The sequence below is a fragment of the Caenorhabditis briggsae genome (assembly GCF_000004555.2).
Source record: "Caenorhabditis briggsae complete genome, chrII, whole genome shotgun sequence".
Taxonomy (NCBI): Eukaryota; Metazoa; Nematoda; class Chromadorea; order Rhabditida; family Rhabditidae; genus Caenorhabditis; species Caenorhabditis briggsae.
In genome coordinates, this window is record NC_013486.2 from 6,204,093 (window position 1) to 6,216,754 (window position 12,662).

Genomic DNA, 12,662 nt, shown 5'->3' on the forward strand with positions numbered 1-12,662 from the left:
CCAGAATAGATCATGTAATCCAACTCTAATGTAACTCATAGTAAATCTACTCAATTTTTTTTGAGATTCAACGAATTCGATAGGTATTAAATTTTCGAAATCCTGAAACAGGATCCACTTCAAACAGCTCAAATCGAACTACTTTCCAAATGTTTGGATACTTCTCCAAATATAAAAAAAATGAAATCACCAAATCTCCGGATTTACAACATAATCCATCAGTTGTGTTTCCTCTTCTACCCCCATATCAAATCCTACAATTCTCGCTTTTCCTTTTCCTTTTTCTTCTACTTCCATTTACTTCTTCCGTCATTTTTCATTTCATCGCATTAGATTTGCATGGAGTTCCTCCCCATTTCTGTCCGAGTTCATTTGTCAGGAGAAGACTAGCAGTTTCAATTTTTTTCGAATTTTTCTTGCCCCTCCAAGAAGCTCAGCTGACTTCAGAATTCCTAATTTTTGAACACTTTTTGAATTGAAATTTGAACTCGGCCCGACGCTCAATTACTCATTGGAGCGCGTCGGGACTTCCCAGAAACGGATTTCCTCTCGAATTTCAGAAAGAGGAAGATAACTTGTTCTGCAACTATGAGCAGGTTGCTGAAAATCCCAAATTGACTGAAAACGTCATTCTAGGACTCGTTTCCGCTCTTACCGGAAATTAGATTGGATTTTTTCAAAATATAACTATTTTTGACATTTTAAATATTATCCTTGTCCGGCGCCGATGAGCCTTCTGGCTGAAAATTTCTTTAGTAGCCGGTCCTGAAGAGGAAACGGGTACGGTTTTCCAAACAACTCCATGCGCCTTTAATACAGCACTTCCGAATTATTTTATGTTTCCCTATTTCATTAAGATGTGTGCTTGTTTTTGTTAAAATTCTTCAGATTCTCATGGATAATCAGCCTTTATTTGTAAAACCGTAGCTCTTTTCGTTTCAATACCAGCTATGCGCCTTTAAACAAAAAATCGGCCAGAAGGTTCATCGACGCTGGACAAGAATAATAGCTCAAAACTTATTTTTCAAGAAAAAAAAAACAAAATCCAGACATTCCATCAGAATTCATCAACCATTTCTTTCTTTTTTCGAACAAAAATTGCCTTTTCCTCATTTTTGTTTGGCTTGTTTCTTTTTCTTTTTTCCAACTCTTCATCACCTTTCTCTTCCTTTGGAAGCGAATAAGTAATTAGTTTGCTTTTTTAGGTTTTCCTTTGTGTTGTCGTTTTTCCTTTCTCCTTCTTATTCAGAGAAGTCTTTTCATCTCGAAAAAATTATATCATTTTCAGTTTCTTTCAAAAAAAATGTATAGGTGATCTGCTGACTCGATCCAAACAAAAATAATTTTTTCGAGAAAAGTGTCACATTGAGTTTCGTCAAAAAAATGAGACGAATGGCAAAATATGACAGGTCGTATTCAATGCAAGATGCACATGGTAGGTCCCTGAAAATACCCCACAAATAAAAACCTCTTGAATCAATTCAAATTCTAACGCCCTTTTCTTCTAGGACCAAATGGATTGGCTCGCCGTGGAACTCAGCGAGGATGCAGTCGATCCAAGTCAACGAGAAGAGGTAAGGAAACGTCATCGAAAACAAAATGGAAAAGGACAAAGATTGTATCTTCTTTGAATCCTCACAAAAACGTCTTTTCTGATTAACTAGTTTGCTAAAACATGGGCGGGAAACAAGAGAGCAAACGCTCAAAACCTCCAGTTTTATGACATTTGCTAGTTTTTTAAAAGATTTGGTTCCTCTTGACCTCAATAGTCGTTGTGATGGTTTCATAGATTTTGGAAGGTGTTTCTTCAGAGGTTCAGACTGTTAGGCACACTGGATGCACAAATCTGAGATTCATTGGATAGTTATTTTTGTGCAAGATATTAAATATTTTCCCCATAAAACGGTCCTGTCAAGTTTGAGCTAGAAGGGCCTGTCGAGTTTGAGCTCAATTACCTGAATTCTTATGTGAGATATCGAAAAGTAGTCAACTGACAAAACGCTTCTGGCATTATGGTAGGCAATTTATTAGTTGGCAGCTTTTTTATTTATTTGACAGGAACCAAGAAAAATTGGCTCAAAGTTAAAATTTAAAGGGGGGGGGGCTTCAATTACAGGTTTTACGGTAAACATGTCAATTTATGGTATAGTCGACCATCCCAGGTTTTTCACTTCAAATATATATACTTCAAATAATAACAGTGTTTGAATTAGGGGTGTTCGGAAAGGAATTCGAAACTCCGAAAGTTCCGACCGAAATAATTCAGAGAAAAAATTGGAATGAATATCGTCGAAATATTCCCGAATGATTTTTTCGGAATAAGAGTTTTTGGAGTTTGTGTGATGGGAAAATGGAATTCCTACTTTTAAGTTTGGTTTTTAAATTTTCCGAAAATTCCGAAATTCCGAAACTTTCAAAATCAGAATACTGCGAAACTCCGAAATTCCGAATTTTTCAAATTCTGAATATTCCGATATTCTGAAACTCCGAAATTTGGAAAATCGGTATTTTCGACATTCCGAAAAATTTCTAAAATGCCATTCCGAACATCCCTTTTTCGAATCCAGAGAATTGTATTTATCTGAGGTATTTTCCTGTAGACATTATAGGAAATTCAGCAATTTCAAACATTTTCATATATTAAGTGACTCATATATATCAGGTGTTCCCACTTATGCACGAATGCAATTTTGTCATCAATTGATGGCTAAAAATGAGGTAAATGAGGCTAATATATTCTTGAAGCTCCTTTCCCTTAGTCGTTTTCCTTATATTGCTTTCCACGTCTTCTACAAGTCTTCTCTTTTTCTTCGTTTGTCTTTTGAGAAGATGAAGTTGGCTCTAAAAAAAAATGAAGAAGAGGCGACCGGATGAAAGGAAATAAATTTGTATTATGCGCATTTATTAAGTCATCCTCATCCACGAGACAACTATTCGTCTCATCCCCATCTTTCATGTAATTCTAGATGAAGAATGGAAAGTCTCATTTTACTGTCAGACATCCCGAAAATAGAAGACTAGAGTGATGCTAAATGCTTTAGGCATTTTTAGATGATGCTATTCTCAATACACTTCTCCCCTATTTTTTACTAGGACTCTAGGTTATCCCCCAACTTTTTATCATCTTTGAGCCACTCGTTTTTTGTTCCTGGATCGTCTAAAATGATGTATTTGGATTGTGGTCCTCATTGGAATGCAGATTCGATTTGCACGAGAAAAAAGGAGGAGAAGCTCTTCAATTCGATCATATTCGTAAGAATCGAATTTCCCGTTCTTTTTCTGTCCTCCTTTTTTGCACGAAACGGCAATTGGAGCTCATTGGGCCTTGTTTATCCAATGGCCCACCGGGTACTCTTCTCCCAACTTTTCACTTTTTGGTTTCTCACTTTTTTCCTTATCGATTTCCAGCATATTCTATGTTTCTTTATTCTAAAACAACTCTTCTTTAATTTGAAAGTTCCTCTACAGATTCAAAAAAATCTTCAAAATGTATTCTCGAAAATCCAGCGCTGGAAATATCCGATTCAATAACTCATACGGTAATTAGAATTCGTATTATTTGACTCATTCAGATTATTAGGAGCTAATCAAGACTAGTTACGGGGGTGGACATTCACTATGAGTCACATATAAATAATTATTTTCCAGGTAATTTGGGAACCATCGCTTCATTGACTTTCAGTCAAAAACAAGCTCTCAACCTCTCGTGGCGTCTTCTGAAGCCACAAGCGTCGGCGTGCTTCCGCAAGATATTCCTTGAACTGGAAATTGCTTCTCCAAAAGTGAAGCAAATTTTCTACAAGGCTGCGCTCGTCGACGCATTCAACAAGGATGATGATAACACTGCGACTTTGGAAGTGCACATTAAGTTGACAACCAAGTCAGTGCTCCCAGGGTTATCGAAATTTCAAAACTCCGAATTTTAGGTTTTTCGATGAACTTCTAGCCACTCTCGATGACGAGAACGAATTCGTCGCTAAAATTCGTGGAATCGGATCGGCTCATGCTATCCTTGCGAAAGGAAGCAACTTCTCCTCCGACATCTGGGAACGTCTTGGAGAAATTGCAATGGAGCGTGTTTGCTCCCATGAAGTCGTCACGGTAAGTACGCCTTAGTTGTAGAAAAAGTTCTGAATTTTACTATATTTTCTAGAAGACTCGCGAAGCATCTCGCGCCTGGCGTACTCTCATCGCAATTCTCATTGATGAGCTCCGTGGAGGATTCGAAGGAGAACTCAGACAGCACAGGTATGTGAATCGCCATAATTAGAAAGATAATCAAATTCTATTTTCACAAGTTTTATAGAAGTCAAAGCCAGAAACGAATGATGTTTAGCAGGAGGTTTACTAGTTTCCTACTTCGTCTGTCTATGCACAATTTTTTGTGTTTTCGTTTGCACACTCTGATTTCTTTCTAACGGAAAAAGCACCACATGAAAAAATGCAAACTTTTTGAAATTTGATATCCAAGTCGAAAATGGATGATGACCTTTTTGAACCCGTGCTTCAAGAGAGAACCAGATGAAGTAAAGCACGTGCAACTCCGGAATATTTTTTTGAGTTTGGGCTCAATATTTAACACCGTTTCAATATTTAACACCGGTTTTATATTTAACACCGTCATAGAACGCCCCTCAAGCCGTCAACTTTGAGTACATATATCTCATTTTCTGTGAATGATCAAAAAGTGGTCAACAGACAAAAGGTTTACTATATTGTCTTAAACATTCTGTCAGTTTATCCCTTTTTGGTATCTTTCCCCTGAACTGACAAGGGAACGTTTTAAAAAAGGCTTTGGGAATTTGCTCAAAATTTGTGCAAAGGTACTTGTTATCTAAAGGACCAAGATGAATATCGGGGATTCGTTTTGAAAAAAACAAAAAAAGTTTTACCGGAGTGGGGTTCGAACCACAATTGTATTAATAGTCACTCCTAATGAGTCACCCTCTTACCACAACACCACACAGCCGACATTTTCTTCTCACGCGGAGGGCGAGAGGAGAGAGGGGAAAGGCGCGCCAAAATCGGGCTCAATTTTTCAGACAAAAATTTTCAGCTTTCTGATGGGAATGGGACCTAGATTTTTTCGTCATCGTGTAGAGGAGGTGTCAAACTATAGGTACTGAAATTTTCAGCGAATTCCCAAAGCCTTTTTTAAAAACGTTCCCTTGTGAGATAAATTGGCTCAAAGCTGACAGTTGGGGTGGCGTTCTATTCCAGTGTTAACGGTACTACAAAACAAGCACAGCAAAAAACTATTGAGTTATTTTAATATTGATTTTCTTAAACACAATTATACCTGAATTTGTCTCACAACTCTTGATTAATCTCACAACTAACAGAAAATATGAGGTACCTAATTCTAACCTGAAAATTTTTAGAAAGAGCTCATCAACGGACCAAATCGAAATGGGAAAAGTCGAAGACGAGGAGGAGCTTCATTCCAAGCTTCAACAGCTCCGAATGGACTACAACCAAACTCTCCCATACACCTAGTTCTTCTGACTTCTCTGATCTCTCTGATATCTTATTCATTAGAAGATCTCTTCAAAATCTTTATCACCCAAATCTATTCTCTACAGTTTTAACCTATTCACAGTCTCTCGATTGCCTGCTAAATTCTTCCTTTTTCTATAGCTTCCGCCCAGTCTTCAATGTGATATTTTGTAAATATCCGGGAGAACACTCCGCTTAGTTTGAAATTTTTCAAAAAACCAAAAACTATATAATTCCTTTTATTGTCCAAAGAAAACATCTTTTGGCTCCATATCCTTTTTCATGGTACCTGCATGACATCCATCCTATTTTTTTTCGTTTCGAAATAAAATATTTATTTGTAAACGGAAGTTTGTTTTGTTATTACTACCGTAAAACCTGTAATAAACGGGCTTGGCAGTGTTTAGTTGCAATCCTACAGGCTTTACGGTATACATCATTTTAAAACATCAAGCTCTTCTAAAATTGCGGAAAAATCAAATGTCAATAACAGACCGAGAACCAGGAAATCAGTACCGTAAAACCTGGCTCTCCGAGAAGTTCAAAATGTTCAAAATGTGTTGTGTGAAATCGTAAATTTCCGTATATTTTTAGTGAGAGTCCACCGATATTTTTAATGAAATTTTTCGGAAAAAAAATACCTGAAAAATTGAAGGGCCCTTGTAATAGAACGGCATCGGTGATAAGAGAAAAGACCAACTTTAAAAAAGGAGGGCGCTCGTTTCTAGTTACTCCGGGCCTGATATCCTGTTGTGAAAAGAAATACCAAAATGACATCAATTTTCCGGAGCAAACTCCTTTCGAAAAAAATACCTTTGAAATACAGTCGAGTAGGAGAAGATCAAAGGTGCAGAAAGGAAAAAAAACGAGGAACTGATAAACCAACGTCACTCGCAAAGATTTTAGATAAATCAAGACGGAATTGATAAGCAAACAGTTTCCCTGTATAAAAAGAGAGCCATCGTAAGAGTGTCATCTTCATTTCAGAATGATTTTCCGTCTTTTTCTAGTCGCATTTCTCCTTATCGGGGTTACTGTAGCAGCAACTTGTGATGATCGTGGAACACCACAGTACTGTCAAGACAACAAGGAGTTCTGCGACGACCCATTTGGCTCGGACACCAGATAGTAGTCAAGGATCGTAGATATAAATGTTCTAATGCTCCGAACTTTCAGTTACTGTAAAAAAACATGTGGGCTTTGCCAAGATTCGACTCCTCCACCAGGAAGTAAGTGTTAGTAGCTGAAATTTTCAAATGAGCTCAACCAGGTGAGCCTGCTAGTAGATATTGTTAAGAGCTCAATGATTATTAAAATATTATTCACAGAATCTAAGATACATCTAGAAACAACAGGCCATATAAACGTTTCTTTAGAGGAAAATGAGGGTTTGTTTTTCTGACACAGTAGCTGATTCCAGACGACTGTAACGACCGAGGAACTCCCGCCTACTGTGAAGCCAAAAAAGACGTCTGTGATGACCCATTCGGATCTGACACCAGATTGTGAGTTGAATTTTTAAATATTCCTCAACATTAAAATATCTTATAGTTACTGCCGAAAAACCTGCGGACTCTGCAAAGACCCAAATTTTGTATACACCACAAAGGTTCCTGTTCCGAAAATGACCACAGCCAAACAGGTCTGTAAAGATGACGATGGCACCGAAGCCTGCCAGAAGAAAAAGTACTTGTGCACCAACGCAGTGTTCCCGGAATATAAAGAATGAGTTTTAGCGATATTGATCCGAAACTGTAGTTGTAGTTTTGTAGATCGTGTCGAAAGACTTGTGGACTTTGTGTTGACCCAGCCGATCCTCCGACCTCAGCCCCACCATGTCAGGATAAAAGTTCGGGTTGTTCTCAGAAGAAGTACATGTGCACCAATGCAATGTTTCCCGAATTCAAGTAGTAAGTTTTTCCAATAACGTAAAATCTGTAATGGAAGGCCTACTGTCAAGTTTGAGCTCAATTATCTCGGCTCCTATGCAAGATATCAAAAATGTGTCAACTCAGAAAGTGTTTATCATAATATAAGAAGGAGCGATTTTCAAAATTTTCAATTTTCATCCCAAATCACTTCGATTTCCAAAATTTCTGGGAATTTGGAAATTTTACGTGATTCACAGAAATTGAACGTTGCAATTTCTGGGATTTTTCACAGAACTCGAACGGTTCGAGTTCTGGGATTTTGGAAATTCACGTGATTTTACTGAAACTTCACAGAAATTTTGGAAATCGAAGTGATTTGGGATGAAAATTGAAAATTTTGAAAATCGCTCCTTCTTATATCATTAAAATTTTATCAGTAGAATCATTTTTGATATCTCTTATAGAAGCCAAGAAAATCGAGCTCAAACTTGGAAGTGTGGGAGCCCTTCCATTGTATACGGTAATTGCCCGCGGTATGTCCGGGGCATCAGGTTCCTGTGATAAAATAGAAGAAAATCAACAAGAAATGTAACAAAATCGGTTTATTATGAACAAGTTAGGAAGAAACAACAAATAAAACCTTAGAATTTAAGCAAACTCACTTAAAATCCTTAAAAGAGTCTCTAGAACAACCACGAGCCAAATCCAAGCTCGCAATCACTCAAAACTAAATTCAAATTGTGCGCGCGCCGAGCGGGATAGCGGAGTGTCGTTGCGTGGTTAGAGAGAACCTTTAGAAGGGGTTGGAGGGTAGATGCACCAGGCAACTCGGTAGTTAAATTTTAAACTTGAAAATCAGCTATATAATAATTTTCAGCGACTGCATGAAATCTTGCGGATTGTGTTGAACCTTCTCGAAATATTCATCGATTTTAATAAACCGTTTTCATTCCAATCCTCTTGTTTTAGCTCATGATTCATACACAGATATACAAGGTCTAACTTTGAGAGACACTTTCAAGCGTCAGAATGCATATTCCAAACTCAAAAAAACGATTAGAAACATATCAAAAATAACTGACAAGTGCGTTTTTTCTTTTCTTTTTGACAAACGGAATTCGTCGGCACTTATACTATGACGAGTTCTCTGGGGAAATTTTTCAGAGACCGTTTGGAAATTTTTTTGTGCATATTCTGAGAGGAGCATCTCTGTGAAACCTATCATTTGAAAAAAAAATAGTGGTGAATCCCTGTTTTCTTGTTTTCTCAGTGGGATAAAAAAGACAACAACAACAGAATGGAAAATAATGAAAAGTGACATAAGGGAAATGAGTCGAGCACAACTTTGTTTTCCGATGAAACCTCCTTTACTTTTCTTTTTCTTTTTTACGGAGGTCTAATTTATTCAAGAATCTATTCACATCTGAAACAGAAACAATCCCATCAGTCACGTCTTCTTGGTCTTCTGATTCTCAACATAACCAATTTTGTTGAGAGGGGGAGAAGAGTCTCAACGCTATTTTTTGTTTGGTGTTACATTGGTTATGCACATAGTAAATTCTGAAAGTGCGCCGCCTTCTGGAGCCGTCTGTGATTCTAATTTTAACTGTCTTGTGAACCCATACTTCCAGAAAGATCCAGTAAAAGTTCAAAATCCATAACAACACACATAATCCTTTCTCTTTCAAAGTAATTTTATCCTATTTCTCTTATTTTCCGTTCTTCATTTTTTTTTCGTATCTCCAAATAGTCATTGAGTATCCCCTCCCTCCACAAATGAAGGCCATAAGCTGTGCGTCTTCTACTTCTTATCCTTTTTTTCTTTTTTCGGAGAAGAGAAAAAAGAAAGAAGAAGAGGCTTGTGGACCCGCAAACTATGTATTTACGACTCACTCACCGTCCTCTCTTAGCCCCCCACGATTTTCACTTATTTCTTTTTTTTTTGGTCGCTTTCATGTTCGTATTCTTCACTTTCAATTCAATCAGTTTTTGTCAGAAGGATTTTTCGCTTTTTGCTACTTTCTGCCTTTTTTTTACTTATACACCTCCGAGCTCCGAGCTATGCACCTCCGAGCTCAATGTCTAGTTTTTCCTTTTTGGGATTTTTTGTTTATTATTTTCAGGATACTTTCCCTATTCCGGAATACCGTGAAACCTGTATTAGAAGGACTCCTTTAATAGAAGGGCCCTCTAGGAGGAGCTTGGAAAAAATGAATGACCCCCTGCAATATAAGGGCCCTTCAAAATACACACCCCACACTGTCATGTCTGATCTGATTTTTCTTGGCTCCTATGCGAGATATCAAAAATGTGTCAACTGACAAAACATTGTCTATATTATGATAACAAAGTTTATCAGCTTACAACTTCTTTATATCTTTGACAGGAACCGAGCTAAAATGGGCTCGAAGTAAAAAGTTAGATACCCTTCTATTAAAGGTTTCACGGTTAGAATTTCAGTGTGTTTTCAGTGAAAAATGCTCCGGAATTTCCACAAATTTAGAGAAATGTCTTGAAAAGCTCTTTTTCTGAAAAACGGTGCTCAGTTTTTGTGAAATCGATAGATATTCATGAATTTTGAACGAGAATTCACGGAACTTTTTAGAAAAATAAAAGATTTAAATGAACCCCCTGCAATAGAAGAGCATTCTGTAAGTACATTGGAACAATAGAAAGGTCAGCCTGTATAATACAGGATTTACGGCAGTTGTTGAAACTGCTACGAAAAGACATTGACCATTAGGAACCAATTGACAACCATTACATGCCTTTTTTTCAGCTCGAGCGATTAGTTCGTTACTCCTTGTTTACAAACTGTTGTCCAAGGTCCCAATTGTGATAAATTATTTCAAAAAATTACTTCGAAAAAACCGAAAAAACCCTCGAATCTCGATGGGGCAACCCATGGAAACATTCTCACGAATCTCCTTTCTTCTTCTCCTCCTCCCAATCTTTTCTGTCCATTTCTTTCGTATCCTTTCTCTTCTTCTTTTTCCGTCTTCTTCTTCTTGAGAGAGAAAGAGAGACTCAATCTGCTCACTTACATTCTGAAATAGTGTTTGTTCTTCTGTTTTTTTTTCGGGGTCCATGCTTTAGCACTCAAAAGTATTTCATTTCTCATTTATTTTCATATTTCTATCGCCTATTTTTTTCCATTAACAATTTATTTTTTCCATCTTCTTTCCCTCTATCTCTTCACATATATTGCTCCATAAAAATTTCATATATATCCATTTTCTCTGGATGATGATAAACAACCACATCTCATTTCAGTCGTAATGCCTCATATTTTAAGATTATACGTATCCAATCTTCTCTATTTTTTGTTCTGTCCTCTGATCAAAGGCTTTGAACGAAAATTCAGGATATTCTTTATTTTTTGATACAATCGAGTCCCGAGCACTTTCGGTTCAGCTGTAGTTTGTGCCCAACATCCCACAAAGAAGATTATTCTAACACCGAAACATCATTAAGCTCAACCTCGATCACATGTATCGCCTATTCAGTAAACCCAAGATTCCGTACGTATCATTTTTCTTCTTTCTTTTTCCCCCTTTCTTCCTGTCTAGTCATTTTCCGGAAGTCTCAATTTGCATAATCCGCACTCTTCACTTCGGTTCTTCTTCTTCATTCTCTTTCCATCACCACTTTTCTCACTTACAGACAAACACACATGGCATCCGATGATTTCGTGAAAACGGCTAGAAAGGCAAGTTTTTTGTTGCAAAAAAAGAAATCAAAGAAACAGATGACGAGAGGAAGGGCAAACGAACTCAATTAGCCATTCGCGCTTCCTGAAATTTGGCCACTCCCGGAACCCAGTTGTCTTCTTCTTTTTTCTTTTTTTGCTCTTTTCTATAATGACTTCCAAACACGACTGTTCAGGCACTCGTCTCCTATTCTGTTTCAATTCAAAATTATACAGAAGATGACTGTCAGATTGCATTCCATGCAACAACTAATCCATTCATGCAGGTATCAGTTTTTAGAAATTGAACAAAATGAAAGCAGAGGAAAAAAAATAATTCGAAGACAAAACACATTTCCAAATTCAAATAGGAGCCAATAAAAACAAGTTCATAGTAAACAAAACTGCTGTAAGATCTATAATTGGTAGCCCTCCCCCTACTGTCAACTTTGAGTAAATTTTTCTTGGCTCCTATGAAAGATATTAAAAAGGGGTCAACTGACAAAAAACTTCTGATATTATGATGAACAATTTGTCAGTTGACAACTTTTTCATATCTGTCACAGTTGAAGGTTTGGGTGGGTTTCTAATATGTAGAGGAAATATGGTATATTAGATAGGAAAACTGACCTTCTGGTTTTTTGAATCACTAAATTACTGAATTCTGAGTTTCCGAAATTACCATTTTCAGACGATCCGTCTTGTACACATTTTCTTATGTACATTCGGTGCAATCTCTTCATCTCTCTTCATCTACGTTCTTTTGAATTCTTCATCCAGAAATTTGCATCGAAACCTTCGAATCTCACTTGCCTCCCTTGCATTTGCAGCTCTCGTCGCTTGTCTTCAACTGGATTTTATTGCATTTTATCAGTAAGTTCTCCGAACTTGAATATTTTTCATTCACAATCAATTCCAGTCTCGCACTCACTCTCACTGCTGAAAATCCATGTGATTCAATGTATGAAGCCAGAAAATGTGCAATACTTCGATTTCCAGTGGTCCTTTCTATTTATGCGACACTTTGTGGAATCATTGTTCTTGCCATTGAACGAACTATCGCCACTTTGAAGTATAAAACTTATGAGGTATGTGGAGTTTCCGCACAACAGTTTGTAAAGTTTCTAAAAAAATTTCCAGGCTCATGGATCTAGAAAAGTTGGGGTAATACTGATAGCTGGCCAATGGGTCATTTGCATTATCGTAGCGATTTGTTCGGTTCTCCTCCGTTCTGATCCGGGATACGTTCATTACTGTACCGCCTATATATCCCACCCGAGAACATCTGTTTTCTCATTATGCTTCATGTCAGCACTGGAAGTCATAACTTTGGTTTATTTTATTGGTTTGTCAGTCTTTTTTCCAAAAATTAAAATCAGATTACAGTATTGCTGCAATCCAACCAAAGACGACAAGTGAATGAATTTGTGAATAAGGCTATGCATTCGTTATCGGAAAGATATCAGCTACAGGTTAATTGAAAACAATTTCATTGGTTTAAAATACCGTAAAACCTGTAATAGAAGTGCCCCCTGACTTTCAACTTTGAGCCCATTTATCTCGGTTCCTAATAAAGATGTAAAAAATTTGTCAACTAATAAATTGTT

The 12,662-nt window shown here is 37.1% G+C and overlaps 3 protein-coding genes across 3 annotated transcripts in view; all 3 read left to right on the plus strand.

Annotated features, from left to right (window-relative positions):
• Positions 1–1,383: 1,383 nt before the first annotated feature.
• On the plus strand, positions 1,384–5,496 carry Cbr-glb-9 (the record flags this gene model as incomplete). The annotated part of the gene is made up of 6 exons (XM_002630543.1): positions 1,384–1,435; positions 1,509–1,574; positions 3,649–3,880; positions 3,927–4,101; positions 4,154–4,248; positions 5,382–5,496. 6 exons carry the CDS (start codon positions 1,384–1,386, stop codon positions 5,494–5,496), a joined length of 735 nt encoding a protein of 244 aa, XP_002630589.1.
• Positions 5,497–6,484: 988 nt separating this feature from the next.
• CBG13046 lies at positions 6,485–8,275 on the plus strand (the record flags this gene model as incomplete). The annotated part of the gene is made up of 4 exons (XM_045242152.1): positions 6,485–6,608; positions 6,917–7,001; positions 7,269–7,406; positions 8,245–8,275. The coding sequence occupies 4 exons, from the start codon at positions 6,485–6,487 to the stop codon at positions 8,273–8,275; spliced, it is 378 nt and encodes a 125-aa protein (XP_045095038.1).
• A 2,765-nt stretch (positions 8,276–11,040) lies between these two features.
• Cbr-srab-14 overlaps positions 11,041–12,662 on the plus strand; it is a gene marked incomplete at both ends in the record, with an annotated part of 2,586 nt that continues 964 nt past the window's right edge. Inside the window, 6 exons of the mRNA XM_045242153.1 lie at positions 11,041–11,076; positions 11,253–11,342; positions 11,747–11,928; positions 11,975–12,143; positions 12,196–12,400; positions 12,442–12,527. Coding sequence (XP_045095037.1) covers positions 11,041–11,076; positions 11,253–11,342; positions 11,747–11,928; positions 11,975–12,143; positions 12,196–12,400; positions 12,442–12,527 — 768 coding nt within the window. The remainder of the gene's footprint in view (positions 11,077–11,252; positions 11,343–11,746; positions 11,929–11,974; positions 12,144–12,195; positions 12,401–12,441; positions 12,528–12,662) is intronic.